This window comes from Berghia stephanieae, chromosome 13 (genome assembly GCF_034508935.2).
Source record: "Berghia stephanieae isolate SIO BIC M18660-M18661 chromosome 13, UCSD_Bste_1.3, whole genome shotgun sequence".
NCBI classification, from domain to species: Eukaryota; Metazoa; Mollusca; class Gastropoda; order Nudibranchia; family Aeolidiidae; genus Berghia; species Berghia stephanieae.
Genome location: NC_088372.1, coordinates 1,404,597 through 1,421,009, shown reverse-complemented (window position 1 = coordinate 1,421,009; position 16,413 = coordinate 1,404,597). Strand labels below are relative to the sequence as shown.

The 16,413-nt window shown below is 37.6% G+C and overlaps 1 protein-coding gene across 1 annotated transcript; it reads right to left on the bottom strand.

Moving 5' to 3' along the window:
* Positions 1-1,940: 1,940 nt before the first annotated feature.
* Positions 1,941-14,613, bottom strand: LOC144958639 (acetylcholine receptor subunit beta-like). Its single transcript, XM_078890741.1, has 8 exons — positions 14,379-14,613; positions 12,616-12,767; positions 9,861-9,905; positions 8,950-9,059; positions 7,056-7,209; positions 5,623-5,775; positions 3,966-4,188; positions 1,941-2,473 (listed from the first exon to the last, which is right to left on the bottom strand). Exons 1-8 carry the CDS (start codon positions 14,437-14,439, stop codon positions 2,019-2,021), a joined length of 1,353 nt encoding a protein of 450 aa, XP_078746867.1. The 5' UTR covers positions 14,440-14,613; the 3' UTR covers positions 1,941-2,018.
* Between the last annotated feature and the right edge of the window lie 1,800 nt (positions 14,614-16,413).

The window sequence follows — 16,413 nt, the reverse complement described above, 5'->3', positions numbered from 1 at the left end:
AAAGGTTAGTTTTTTAAACAAATAAATTTCTATTGTTTTGTATTGTAAAACAATATTTTACTTTGAATGCAGGTCGCATATTTTGAAATGTTCGAATAAGTTAAGACTGTAAATAAAGGATGAATAAAAATAAATACATAATAAGTAATGATAAATGAATACAGATAAATCGGAGATTCTAAGCCAACAGCCATGGTGATACCAATGCTAATATCACTCGAAATGGGAGACACTGTAAGAGGTAACAGCCTGAAAATATTTTGGAGCGTCGCTGACCAAGATGGAACAACGGCGATAATGACGATACTCAACAAGATTTGGAAAAGACAGATAAACTTTCACTCAAACTTTAGATTTTACTTGTACTGTCCTTGTGACTATATGGTAGTGAATCGTGGACAATGGATGCGGAACTAGAGGTGTGAATCGATGAGTTCGAGAGTAAAAGTTTCCGAATAATCTTGAATGGAAACCATTTGAAAAATAGCGCAAGGTATCCCGTATTGTCACCTTACACAAAACCATCGACTATCCAAAAGCACCAATCATCATCACAAACTACATGAATTCAAACCAGATAGATATGCTATACGTACATACAATGCATCACAACACACACACATACACACACACACACACACACACAACCATTTACAATAACAGACACAGACAAACACAGCTTTTTCCTCACCAACAATAAATGACTGGAATGTCCTGACCCCGGCATTAACGGGAATTAAATGTTTGAAAACTGTCAAAACAGTTTTGAATGCACTGGCTCGTTAAAGTAATCTGTTCTTGTTTCCTGTTATGATTGGACTATAACTGAACATTTGCAGTGATGAACCCCTGGGACCTTTTGCAAATACAAGCCAATAAATATTGAGGAGGGCCATGTCTGGAACACAGAACTGACAAAAATGTATTTGAATGTGTGGAAAAGCTGGCGGGAAGACAGGAATCATTGCTTGCAAATATCAAAAGACTGAAACACGAATGGTTTGGACATCTGGTCAGACATGCTAGTTTGTGTAAGACAGTCATGCAAGGCACGGTGGACGATCAACGGAAATCAGGAAGACAAAGGAAAATGTGGCCGAATAAAATCAAGGAATGGACAGGAATGAGTAGTACGAGTTGACAAAGAGGGTCAATGACCGAGACGTGTGGCACCGTATTGTGAAGAACATCCGACAAGTCCTACCGATGGCCATCCGATCATGGAAATGAGTGATTTAGTATAAATAAAACCTTTAATATATTTCCGTTCTGGAGGTCAGATGAAAAAGTAAAAGAGATTTTGTTCCTGTATGTTTAATGAAATGTTTTACAGTGTTTATTCTTGGCGTTAAATAAAATGTTAGAGATATTTATTTTGAACTTCCATTAAAAAATTAAAGAAATTTCCATTCTGAATGACATAATAAAGTTAAACACATTTCTATTCTTTAAGTTAAGTAAACGGTTACAATATTCCCATTCCTAAAAGAGGTCATTAAGTAATCATTTATACAAACGTAACAAATCATTCCTCTTTCTCTGATATTATGTCTGAGCAAAAATGTATCTTTACTGTCCTATGGCCTCATGGTATGGTACTCGCTTTTGACTGTAGTCCCTGGATTATACTTGAGCTAAGGTGGCGCCAAATTGATCCAGTAAATCGAGTCTTGACTCATATTGCCTCTCCATAAACAGTGCAGGTGTACAATAGGGAATGAGATTAGAGGAAGAGTAGCGTCCCTTGATTGGACGTCACCCATAGTGAGTGACGTCACTGGAAGAAAAGTTATTAGAGAGAGAACGTCATGTTGGTTGTGTGCATGCGTCTCTCGTCCTCCTCGCGAGGAAGAGATTCGCATGCGCTCAACCAACATGACGTTCTCTCTCTAATAACTTTTCCGTCGGGGCCGTCACAGACTATGGGTGACGTCCAATCAAGGGACGCTACTCTTCCTCTAATCTCATTCCCTATACATACCACTCGACCACATAGCAGCACGATCTATAAATCAGATCTATCCGGCCATTAAAACAATCATGATAATTACAGTCATAGCGGGTATAAAAACCGCAGAAATTCTGAACAACATTTTGTCCATAACAACGGAGCAAATTTTACCGTCGATCAATTCCTCGCTGTAAATATCATCTTTGGAATTAACAGAGGCGAGGGATAAACGTCGCACGGGTGTCCTGAGCCCCTTCTCCTTCTCTGCGAATGCCCTTGGAGACAAAACGGTCGCTTCCTTTTGGTAATTCACTCCGCTTTCAGGATGTACTTTCCCATCATCTTTGATTGACTTTTTGACGCTATCCTTCCGTCCATCAACCCATGGCCAACATTTTTTGGTCATCTTGATGACAAAGTCCGGGATTTTTTCATCGTCCGGCATCTGATAGAGTCTGATTGAGACGATGCAGCATACGACTGCAAAACCGCTTAGAATCAACACAATCGTCAGGTAGACCTCTGTACAATTTGATGTAGATTTGAGGAAGACAAAGTCAGATATCAAAAGACTGGTTAATTTTTTTATACTTAAAAAATGTTGTATTTAATGTGACAATTAGCTATCACGTGATACTAGGGTGCCTACTGGGTGTGAGGCCTATGTGGTATTGTGGTATGACAGTCGTTTTTGGATCGGAATGTCTTGGGTTCGAGCCTCGCTCAGCGCATAGTCGAATCCTTGGAAAAGGCTCTTTACTCACATTCTCTCACCGTACACATGTGAAAGATAAGTACCTGGCCGTTGTGTCTGAAAAATTTGTAATTTCGCATAACAGGCGCCGTGTGTGTCTAGCTCTACAGGTGACACGTTGCTGTTGGCCAGGGACACCTTGTGATCTTCTAAAATTTCCAACTCGTTCACAACACGCGCTTAATCCAAAGGTCTATCGGCAGTGTTTTGATCAAAAGTTCCTGGGATGGAAATTCGCTCTGCGCATAGTTGAGTCCTCAGAAATGGCTTTTTACTCACATTCCCTCACCGTACTCAGATTCCAATTAAGTTCCTGACCGTTAACAGCGTATTTTTCTGTTGAAAAAAATGTAATATTGCCTAGCAGGCGTCGTGTCTCGTTCTACATTTTGCGTGTTGCTGTTGGCCAAGGACCCTTTGTAAAATGCTTTGAGCATGTTTAGGGGATATTGCTCTATATATATATATATATATATATAAGATGGAGGTTTTTTTCTTATTAAAATCTTTATTTAGTGTGTCTCCATTAAAGTATAAAAATCTGAAAGGTTATTACGAAACTGCCAGAGAAAGCAAGAAAGGAAAATACAGAAAAAAAATTATCCTACAAATCAGCATTCCTTGACTCCAATAAAACAAAACATATCTAATCAAGTCTCATAATTTCGACTATAGTTTCAATTCTAGCATTTCGGTCACTCTGATAAAATAACCTTTTTTGAAGGGGTATGCAACATAGGTTAAGAGCGGTCTTCAGTAGAATGAGGGCAATAACTTTTTATCAACTTAGAGATTACAGCCTTATTGCAATATACAGGGTATAATGTGAAGAGATTCACGTCAAGTGAGAGAGCCCTGTGTGTGTCCGTTTTACGTCTTTCGTGTAGGTTTGCTTTGCTGTGGTTGACATGTCAGCAGCAATTGGAGTCTGGGAGATAAGCGAAATGATAGGGCTCGTGATAGACAAGCTCAACGTTTGCCCACTTCATCTCTATACTTTCCCAAATAAAGGAGTTATTTATGGCTGTGGTAGACATGTCAGTAGCGATATGAGAGTCATGTAGAAAAGATAAATAATAGAGCTCATCAAAGTAAAGCTTATCTTTTCTTCAATCTATATTTTTATCCTTACCTAAAATGGAAGTATGTCTGGCTGTGGTCGGAATAATATCAGCAGAGATGAGAGTCAGAAGGACAAAATAATTAATAGGGCTTTTGAAAGATTAGCCAAACATTTGCATGCTCTATATGTATACTTACCTAAAATGGAGGTATGTTTGGCTGTGGTCGGCATGTCAGCAGCGATGAGAGTCAGGAGGACAACATAGGTAAGAAGGCAGGTCAGAGAATAGCCCATCTTTTCACCGCTGTCCACGGGTAGCAGAAAGACGAAGATAACGAGAATCCCAGAGACGATGACGGGCAAAATAATGTTCAGCCAGTGGTAGGTATTTAATCGCTTGACCTTTGCATAGTACGTCATCTATTGGACAGAAGGTGATATTTTTAATGAATGTCATGGAATCACAAAAAGAGGGACAGATAGATAGATAGATAGATAGATAGATAGATAGATAGATAGATAGATAGATAGATAGATAGATAGATAGATAGAATTTAGATAGATAGATAGATAGACGGAGAGAGAGCGAGAGAGAGAGCGTGTGTATGTGAGAGATAGAGAGAGAGAGGGAGAGAGAGAGAGAGAGAGAGAGAGAGAGAGAGAAAGAAGAAAGTGAAAGATTCTTAAAGTTAGATTCATTCGATTTCTGACTAGTGGAACGTGGATAATGGCAAACATAATATGTGCCTCAGAAGAAAAAATCATTTCCTAGCAGGACTGTTACACCACAGGGAGACAGTTTGAACCCTGTTTTATTTAACATGTAACTAAAAATGCCATAACAGATGTACGTAAACTGTACCTTAGCCCAGTCAAAATTTGAACAATAAACGTTTAAGATTACACATAGATTTATGTGTTGATATGTTACATCTGACTGACGAATATTGTGAGTTTGTGTTTATTTGTTTTAACTTCAATACATCAATAAAAAATATTTAATAAAATTAGAACCTACATTCTATTTTTCCGATGAATCTAATTTCGATTTGAATTAAATATAAATCTTCAGCTATTGTCTTCAAATGGTTGGAAGGCTCTTCACCAACATATACCTTAGGCCTCATTGAACAGCAGATATTCCCACAGCGATCACTTCGATCGACGAACGACCTCAAATTGAAAACACCCCGCTGTCGAGTGAAGGTTGGTGAACGTGCCTTTCAGCATTCTGGTCCAAGGTTTTGGAATTTGCTACAGAATGAGATACGTTCTTCGCCTTCACTCAAGAATTTCAAGCATCAATTCAATGCATTTCAAATAAGCTTTCTTTTGATTCTGAATACAATTAGCGTTGTCCGTGTAGTGTGTTAGGGCTTTATCTTTGTTATGCTCCCAAAGCACTCCAGATGAATGGATGTTTGGCGCACCATGAATCTATTATTATTATTATTATTATTATTATTATTATTATTATTATTATTATTATTATTATTATTATTATTATTATTATTATTATTATTATTATTATTATTATCATTATCATTATTATTATTATTATTATTATTATTATTATTATTATTATTATTATTATTATTATTATTATTATTATTATTATTATTATTATTATTATTATTATTATTATTATTTATTATTATTATTATTATTATTATTATTATTATTATTATTATTATTGTATTATTATTATTATTATTATTATTATTATTATTATTATTATTATTATTATTATATTATTATTATTATTATTATTATTATTACTTTTTCTCCGTCTCCAACTCATACTAGTTTGGCGCCATGTGTCATGAATACAACTTGTCACATCAGCTCACTCACCCTGGCATAGTCTTCTCCGTTGTCCGTATAAGTATCATAATCGTCCCAAAGTCTCATAATTTCCCAATCTCCATTCTCAGAGTAAAAGTCCAGTCTCATACCTTTAGTGGAATTGACCACGACTTCCTGTAGTGTGTATCCAAATGACGTCACCTGTGGATTGGAGAAAGACCCATAAAAGAATTAATTTAGTTCTTCCATGCCATTTGGCGTTGGCTGGGGCATGTGGCCAGAATAGAAAAAGGTCACTTCCCAAGACAGCCCTGTACGGGACAGCAGATGAGAAGAGAAAGCATGGAAGACCCACAGAAACCTGGCGAAGGAACATGGAGAAAGAATTAAAGGAAGCAGGCCTGTCATGGAAAACAGCCACCGCAAAAGCAGCCGATCGCAAAAAAATGGAGATGTCTGGCGGATGTGTCTGGTGGATGCCCTATGTGCCTCAAGGCCCGAAGAGGATTAAGTATGCCATTAGGTCCCATGGAGCCGGAGTTTATCCCAGTCTCTATTGCGTGAAACGGACCATAGCAATTGATCAGTATCCTTTCTAAGAGAACCAGCTACCCTTTTATTTCTGGGTAGATAGGGGGATCAGAAGGTAGCCATCGTTAACTTTTACCTGACACTGACCAGAAAATTTCCATTAAAAAATCAAGTCTCCTGCAACAAATCGTGAGTTGTATTCAATAGTTCAACCAATGGGATCACTTGTTTCCTTGAGCTCTACTAACGACAACTCACTTGGCGCTGCATAAATGTAAAACGTCAGAATGTATGACGTCAAAGTGTATGACGTCAAAGTGTATGACGTCAAAGTGTATGACGTCAAAGTGTGTGACGTCAAAGTGTAAGTCCAAGTGAGTCATTGTGGCAGGCTTGAAGTTAACAATGGTTACAACCAACCAGAAAAAAGATAAAGTAAAGAATAGATGAAGTTGGGGAAGTTGTTATTGAATTCCATTCAGCTATATTATGAAATCCTGCTTTACTAATACGCTAATTGTATTTTATTTTAAATGAGCCATTCCTGTTGTTCTTTGTAATTAAGTAGAAAGAAAAACATCAAACAAAACAACAAGAAAAAAGTCAATCATCAACTGTTAAAAGTTCTAGAAATATTAATTATAAAATAAATTTTAAAATACATTAAAAAAAATTCCCTTTATAAATCGAATAGGGGAGTGTTATCACTAGGGTCTAGTCCAAAGGAAGACTGGAACAACCCAGGCTTAATACCGTAGCCATCGTTATGCTATAGCCTGATACTGAAATCCAAAAGGACTGGCAGTTTGACGTCATTATTTGGTTTTTGCACCGCTTAGTGAGTTAGTAGAGCTCATGGAAACAAGTTATTTCATTGGTTGAATTATTAAATATAACTCACGATTTGTGTCCTACCACTAGACCACATAGCCGAACAAAACAGAAATTACCTGTAGACTGCACGTTTGAACGTCAAAGGGAAAGTGAGTGGTGTCCATCTCACAGCCGGTCGTGAGGATACCCGGAGGATGCCAGGTCACCACCCCTTCGTAGGTCACTCGTAGAGGGATAGTGTCCTCATCAATGGCCGACAGATCTGAGAGGCTGGGCGTTTTGATATTTGGAATAGAAATTGGTGAATAAATAAATAAATGATAAATACCAGTAATAAATAAATAGATGAATCATTTAATTAAAGAAATATATCTTCTTCTTCTTCTTTCTCCTTCTTGTTGTTTCTTCTTCTTCCTCTTCTTCTTCTTCTTCTTCTTCTTCTTCTTCTTCTTCTTCTTCTTCTTCTTCTTCTTCTTCTTCTCTTCTTCTTCTTCTTCTTCTTCTTCTCTTCTTCTTCTTCTCTTCTTCTTCTTCTCCTTCTTCTTCTTCTTCTTCTTCTTCTTTCTTCTTCTTCTTCTTCTTCTTCTTCTTCTTCTTCTTCTTCTTCTTCTTCTTCTTCTTCTTCTTCTTCTTCTTCTTCTTCTTCTTCTTCTTCTTTCAGCTGACTATTATACGTTATATACAGATAAAATAGTGAAGAAAAGTCGTCACATTAAACCCGTTACTCCTTTGGTACCTAAATCTTTGGAAGTGTGTATGTAATCAGTCCTTCGGGGTACTAATAATGAATAGGTTACATAAAGGTGACATAACTATTTCAGTAGCAGGATGTATAGACATATTCTTAGGATGACGGGATGTAAATGAGCGAGGATGGATGATCTTTATAGGGAATGAGATTATCGGAAGAGTAGCGTCCCTTGATTGGAAGTCACGAGCGGAAAAGTTATTAGAGAGAGAACGTCATGTTGGTTGTGCGGCATGAGACACTTCACCGAAAACGAGGAAGAGTGAGACGTATGCGCAAAACCATTTTGATGTTCTCTCTGTAAGGTGACGTCTAATCAAGGGACGCTACTCTTCCGCTAATCTCATTCCCTATTGACGACCAGCAAATATGATTTAGACTAGATAATAAGATACTATTACTCAGAAAACAAAAGATCAACTACACAAGGTATGAATTCAGTCCTCCGGAAGACTGGTTTTACACTTCCAAGGAAATAGGAACCAGTTTTTTTTTTTGGGTTTTTTACACCGTACTTTCCAATACTATTATTGCAAAAAATAGTGTGGTGCAAATTGATGATATAATCAATTAGTGAGAGCTAACAACCAAAATAGCTGTCTAAATGGGATAGCGTGGCTCAGTGGTACGGTCATTGCTTCGTACCTGAAAGGTACCGAGTTCGATCACCCGCTGCGCTGTGTGGCCTTGTGCAAGTCACCTCGCCCTAGCTCACTTTGCAGCGCTGCACAGCGGCTGACGCCCTGAGTTATTCCAGTCTTCCCTTGGAATAGACCCTAATGAAAAATTTCCCCATGGGGATGAATAAAGGGAATTTTATTTTATTGTATTTTATTAAAACAATAACAAAGAGATAAGTGACGTCAATTTCGTTCTATTTAAACGTTTAAGTGTAATAAAAAGAATTGAGCATTTATATAGCGCAATATCCACTTAACGGGCTCAATGCGCTTTACAAGGGGTCCCTGGTCAACAGCAACATTTAACATGTAGGACGAGACATGACGCCTGTTAGGCGATATTACAATTTTTCGGACAAAGACAACGCTGTTAACGGCCAGGTTCTCATTTTACACCTGAGTACGGTGAGAGAATGTGAGTAAAGAGTCTTTTCCAAGGACTCAACTATGCGCCAAGCGAGGCTCGAACCCAGGACCTTCCGATCCGAAAGCGAGTGTCATACCACTAGACCACATAGCCGCACAGGCTCATAGTCACAGGCTCATTTTTGTTGTTGAAGTTTACATAAAACCCAAACTGACCTGTTGCTGACCACGATGGCCGGTGTCCACAAATCATCCTCATAATACTGTAGAAGTGGAATGTTTCCGTGGGAGGCAGGCGTCCACGTCAGCCTTGGGTCTTCCCATTCCTACAGGCAGGAACAAAAAACTAGAGCTTTTATATAGCGCAATATCCACTGGATGTGCTCAAAGCGCTTTACAAAGGGTCCCTGACCAACAGCAACATTTAACATGTAGAACGAGACATTATGTTGCCTGTTAGGAGATTCACAATGTTTCCCACAGAGTTAACGCTGTTTACGACTTGGTAGGTACTCATTTTACACCCCAGTACGGTGAGAGAATGTGAGTAAATAGTCATTTCCAAGGACTCAACTATGCGCCGAGCGAGACTTTAACCCAGGACCTTCCGATCCGAAAGTGAGTGTCATAACATAATGTTAATAATAATGATAATAATAATAATAATCATAATAATAATAATAATAATAATAATAATAATAATAGTAATAATAATAATAATAATAATAATAATAATAATAATAATAATAATAATAATAATATTAATAATAATAATAATAATAATAATAATAATAATGATGATAATAATAATAATAATGATAATGATAATAATAATAATAATAATAATAATAATAATAATAATAATAATAATAATAATAATAATAATAATAATAGTAATAATAATAATAATAATAATAATAATAATGATGATAATAATAGTAATGATAATAATAATAACAATAATAATAATAATAATAATAATAATAATAATAATAATAATAATAATGATGATGATAATAATAGTAATGATAATAATAATAATAATAATAATAATAATAATAATAATAATAATAATAATAATAATAATAATAATAATAATAATAATAATAATAATAATAACAACCAACCAAAACCCACCAACCGGATACTGAAAATGTCTGTTCTTTGGTGTTCTGAAAAGAATAAACAAGGATAATGTAATCAGTGCAAATATAAATAAATAAATAAATAAATAAATAAATCTTCTTCTTCTTCTAGGTTCCATGCCTGGTCCAGGCTTCGGATACTGCATGAATTATCTCTCCATACCTCCCTGTCTCTTGCTTTTTCAAACAGCTCTAGGATTGTTAGGTTGGTGAAGCCCTTCAGTTGGTCTATGTGTGTTTTTCTTTGTCTCCCCCGGGCGCGTTTACCAGGTATTTTTCTACAACTTGCCAGGTATTCATTCTTATCTTTCCTTACTGAGTGTCCGAAAAAGGATAGTTGTCGATCCGCTATTAAGGGCATTAGTTTCCTTTGTTGGTATGTTTGTTTTAGCACTTCTTCGTTCGTTTTGTTTGCATTATACGATATTCTCTGCATCCTTCTCAAGCACCACATTTCAAAAGCTTCAATGTTCTTTTGTGTTTCTGCATTTGTAGTCCAGCTTTCGCATCCGTATAACAAGATTGGCCACACGTAGCACTTCAAGACTCGGAATCTAATCCCGAACGACATCTGTTTGTTTTTCAAAATGTTTCCCAGGTCCATGAAGTTCTGTTTGGCTTGAGTTATTCTTGCTCGTATGTCTCGGTTACATCTTCCATCTGTTGTCACTATTGAACCTAGGTATTTAAAACTTTCTACGTTGGTAAGTTGCTCGCCGTGAATCGTTATATTGCAGGTGTTGTTGTTTTCGGGGTTTTTCTGTATTACCATGCATTCCGTTTTGGTGATATTCACTTCCATTCCCTTGGCTTCACTATCTACTACCACTTTGTCAACAATCTTTTGAAGTTGGATTTCTGATGTTGCAAGGAGTACCGTATCGTCTGCGTATCTTATATTATTTATGTTGTGACCTCCTACTTTTATTCCCTCCATATTATTTATGCCCCTCATGATTGTTTCTTGGTATAGATTAAACAGATCTGGTGAGGCAACACACCCTTGACGGACTCCTTTCTTAATAGGAATGGAATTTCCTGTAGAGTTTCCGATTTTGATAGATGCCTGCTGGGTGTAGTATAATGTTTGCATGAGTCTGAGGTCTTTCTCATCAGCGCCAATGGAGTGCAGTTGTTTTAGTATTTCTTCGTGGCGTACTCTATCAAAAGCTTTTTTTGTAGTCGACAAAACAGAGGTATAGTGGGGTCTGAACCTGTAAAGCTCTTTCACTTAAAACACGGAGGAGGTTCCTTGTCCCTCTGTCAGGTTGGAATCCATATTGTTCTTCTGCGATTTCGGGGTTAATCTTATTCCTTAGCCTGTTGATAATTATACGCAACAGTATTTTGTTGATGTGGCTTATTAAACTTATAGTTCTAACATTTTCGCATCTGACTGCACCTGCTTTCTTTGGTATTGCTATGAAAATAGAGTTACAGAGATCTTCTGGAATTTTCCCAGTGTTGTATATATTGTTGAATAATATGTGAAGTTCATCAATTGCTAGATCTCCTAGGCTTTTTAATACCTCTACAGATATTTCATCAGGGCCTGTTGCTTTACCATCCCTCATTCGTTCCATGGCATGTTCAATTTCACTTTTGGTGATGTTTGGTCCGCTTAATGGTTCTTTGAATTTCAGTGGTAGTTCATTTCTATTTGGATCATTGTACAGTTCGCCTATGTATTCTACCCATCGGCTTTCTATATGTTGTTCTTCAAATAGCAGTTCCCCATGTTTGTTTTGGATACAACTTCCTGCTGCTTTGCTTTTCCTAAATAAATTAATAAATAAAAATAAAATAAAACAAGCTCTTTTGAATCTTTGATAGAATTCACAATTGCGGGGAACTGCTGGAGACACAAGGGGGAGATTGCAAGAAGTCTTGAGCTATGGGAACCACCTGAGAGAACCGGAAGCAGAGGCAGACAGAATAAAACCTACATTGACTGTCTGCTAGATGAAGATGACACAGGAATGGACAACACCCGGAAGCTGCGTACACTAATGGAGGACAGGACAGAATGGCGAAGACTTGTGGCTCATGTTGGGCGCCCCAAGGTGCGGCCTAAGTAAGTTACTTTTCATATGTCTTGAGATCAGAATGTGTGAAAATCAAAACTTGATCAAATTTATGGGTTTTTTTCTCTTCTGGATACGCTTTTATGCTCATAAGGGCGTCCGCCATTGTTCCGATAGTTTAGAGCCAGTTACTAAGTTACCATGCGTCATTACGAGGGAAGTGACGTTACGACCTTTGAAGCGTATTACGACACTGAATACTCTTGAAAGTCAACTTACGTATCGATAAATAAAACAACCGCATGATGGGTGTATCTTTTTTACGAAACTCGCCAAAACCCGACGAAACCCGCCGAAACCTGCCAAACCCGACGAAACCCGACGAAAACCGACAAAACCCGACAAAGTTATGGGGAGTAAACAACTGTGAGGAGTGAACCTGAGACTCAGGGAAGTGTACACCAGTCGGGAGTGAACCTGAGACTATTGTTATTGGCGGGTTTCTTAAAAGAGCACTGATTGCTTTTTTACGAAAACCGCCGAAACTCAGTCCCATGTTCACTCCCCAATGGTGTACACTTCCCTGAGTAACAGGTTCACTCCCTTTTTCAGGTTTTGTCGGGTTTCGGCGGGTTTCGGCGGGTTTCGTAAAAAAGACACACCGGGCATGATAATAATGATTATCAAAGTTAATGAAGGTATCGATTACATACCACACCGTCGATACTTGTCATCTGAAAGGCCATGAAAATACTCGTGACTTCCGAGGGACGAACATCGTCCTCGTATCCGACTTCTAGACTTGAACGTAACGCCGTTTCTTCTGCCGAAGTCCATGCTCGACTGCTAGGCACCCTAGTGCCGACTGTAAGATAGAAAGAGAAAAACATAATATGTTACCCATATAAACAAAACGGTAATACTCTTCACCAGTCATAACGTCACTTCCTTCCTAATGACGCATGGCAACTTAGTAAAACTGGCTCTAAACTATCGGAACAATGGCGGACGGCGTAGGAAATATTTCTCCGGCGAACATAACAGGGTATCCAGAGGAAAAAAACCCATAAATTTGATCATGATTTGACTTTTACACATTCTGATCACAAGACATATGAAAACTTCTAGCCAGCATGAACAATAAAAAGTAATGATTTTCTTTGTTTAGAACCAAGATGGCCGCCGTTGCCGGGCGGCGTGATAGCAGACTACTGAATCCAATTAGTTGGGTTGAAACTTGCCGAAAAGTTAATTTATGATTAAGCCAGTTCTGAAGCATTGTGGATCAGCGGTAAAGTCTTTGCTTCGTACCCGACAGCTACCAAGTTCGAATACCTGCTGTTGGCTGTGTAGCCTTGAGCAAGACACGTCGGTCAAGCTTATCTTGCGGCCCTGCAGTGCGGCTGACGCCTGGGTTAACCCTCTCCTTACCAGCCGGTTTTCAGAATTTCATCCAACATTTTACACTCACTCTAAACAATAATAGATCAAGTAATTCAAACAGTTCGAAGTTTTCATATGTCTTGTGAATGTGGAAAAGTCAAAACATGATCAGATTTATAATGTTTTTCCCCCTCTGGATACACTTTTATACTCGTCGGAGAAATATTTTATAAAGGCGTCCGCCATTGTTCCGATAGTTTAGAGCCAGTTACTAAGTTACCATGCGTCATTACGAGGGAAGTAACGTTGCGATTGTTGAAGTGTAAAAAGAAATTGGCTCTTTATATAGAGCAATGTCCACTAAATGTGCTCAAAGCGCTTTACAAGGGGTCCCTGACCAACAGCAACATTTAACAAGTAGGAAGGGACATGCCGCCTGTTATGCGGTATTACATTTTTTCGGACAAAGACAACGCTGTTAACGGCCAGGTACTCATTTTACACCTGAGTATGGTGAGAGAATGTGAGTAAAGAGCCTCTTCCAAGGACTCAACTATGCTCCGAGCGCGAGGCTCGAACCCAGGACCTTCCGATACGAAAACAATTGTCTTCCCACAGGACTACCTAGCCTCAATCTACCATCTTTATTTTCCATGATGTTGTTCCATTCCCTTTTCCTTCATACTCCAAGCAGTTTGGGGGTCCCGATAGCTCAGTCGGTAGAGCACTCGATTTACAAGCAAAGGGACAGAGATCGCTCCCAGGTGCAGTCGAAATGTTTTCTAAACCCCCTGTCCACCCAGCAGTGAATGGGTAATAATAATAATAATAATAATAATAATAATAATAATAATAATAATAATAACAATCATAATACACTAACAATAATATTGATAACAATTACGATAATAATAATGAAAATAATAATAATAATAATAATAATAATAATAATAATAATAATAATAATAATAATAATAATAATAATAATAATAATAATAATAATAATAATAATAATAATTTTCTTATGAATTTAAAATAAAATCGAATATAACCATACCCATAATCCCATGAACAACAACCCATATTATCTTACCTAACAATCCAATCACAGTTATCACCCATGTCACATTAAAATTACCACCAAAATATTCCATCTATTTTCTCTTGTGTCTACTTCGTTATAATATCTCTAAAAAATTTGCAGATTCCTATCGCTATAAACAGTCAACAATCATAAGGTCTGTATATTATATATTTCCACAGGAATCAATAGAATTTGTACTGTGGTTCTTATATCGGAGTCCATATATAACGATATGACTACCTTATTGTACTAATTGATATATATTATTACACACTGGACAAAAGGGTGTGGAAACTGGCTAATGAATCTCATTGCCAGCATAGGATAATCCGAATTAAAGACCTTCGTGACGTCACGATTGACCGTTCCACCATGGGTTGTTCTATGTTAAAATAGCTTGGTGAGTCGGTGACCTTTTAAACCGATCAAAATCATTTGTCAAAATACATGGCGACGACCAAAAATGTGACCCACCGAATCAAAGCGGTATTATGTCGGGATCCACTCGGTAAGGGAAATTGAACTCATAGCCACAAATATCCAACTTGTGTTTATTTTCTGTACGTTATTGTGGAGTATAAATACTATTTCTTGCATTGCAAAAACTTCTAAGCTCCATTTCTCATCATTCTATCTCTAAATTTACTTTTTGGGGTCTGAATCATCCCGACATAATACCGTTTAGAGATCGAGGGTCACAAATATATTCATGGGATTATTTTATGATGATATACGTTTAGAAAGAATGCTCACGACATCAAGACATGTTATATGGACTAGAGACAGCAGTAACAACAAAGAAACAAGATAAAGAAGTTGAGGTGGCAGAAATGAGGATGTTGAGATGGTCACTTGGCGGGACAAGAAAAGATAAAGTGAGAAATGAACGAATTCGAAGGTTGACTGAAGTGAAGAATGTATCAATAAAGATGAGAGAGGATATATTGAAATGGTTCGGACATGTAAAGAGACGAGAGAAGGAGTACGTGGGAAGGAAAGTATTGGACTTACAAATAACGGGGAAGAGAGAAAATGGACGCCCGAAGACTTGATGGATGGATAAGGTAAAGGACGATATGAAAGAACTGGGCCTGGAGGAAGATGATGCGCTGAACCAAGATGCATGGAGATGTGGCATTCATTATGACAACCCCACAAAATGCGGGATAAGCTGAAAGAAGAAGGAGAAGACTCACGACAACCGCCAGCCGGTTATAACGTTCAGTTATATACAAAACTGTGTAAACTTGAAGGTATCTTATAGATAGTTCGAAGATGACGTCACTCGGGTCTTTGTTATTGTCTTTTGCCATCCGCGTTTATGAGTAATGCTCACTGAACTGTATCAACCCGACTATAAACGTTCATGGATACACGCAGTTTTGTGTGTTGGTCCGTATTACTTCCGGATGGCAATGTTATGAGCTTCTTAGCCAAGCGCATACTATCTATAGTCTGATTGATGTGGAGAGAAAAAAGATGACGTCACTTCGGTCTTCGTTTATTTGTTGTTTTGTTTGATATTTTCTTTCACAGTGAAGGAGGAATCGCCACAGTTCCAGGTTGAGACGGACAGTTGATCCGTGTTGTTGAGTCTCCCTTAGCCCTTGACACCAGTGATGTTGATGCCTTCGCAGCTTGGTCCCTATATTATTATGTGGATTCCCTGATACCGTAACACTTGTATCATGATGTATAGGTGTCGTACTTATGTATAATACAACTCCTACATACATACGTCTCGATGACATTCTCTCTAACAGACTATAGATAGTATGCGCTTGGCTAAGAAGCTCACAACATTGTAATACGGAAGAATAACACACACAATGATGTGTTACTTTGAACGTTTATAGTCCGGTTAATGCAGTTAAGTGAGAAATACTCATAAACGTGAATGGCTAAAAATAAACAATAACAAAGACCGGCCTGCCGTCATCTTCATTCTATCTATATATTTTGAAGGCTACACATCCCATCAAAACTCAAACACTATGTTTACCGACTTGACATTGCACAAATAAGGAGCAACAAAGATTCATGT

What these genes read in the sequence shown, in the direction of transcription:
- LOC144958639 (XM_078890741.1), bottom strand. Translation starts at nt 14,439, where the DNA reads ATGGAATATTTTGGTGGTAATTTTAATGTGACATGGGTGATAACTGTG. An exon ending in GCCATCGTGGTCAGCAACAG is followed by an intron (nt 7,210 to 8,949) that starts GTCAGTTTGGGT and finishes CAAAACGCCCAG; the next exon opens with CCTCTCAGATCTGTCGGCCA. An exon ending in ACGGAGAAGACTATGCCAGG is followed by an intron (nt 4,189 to 5,622) that starts GTGAGTGAGCTG and finishes TCTGTCCAATAG; the next exon opens with ATGACGTACTATGCAAAGGT.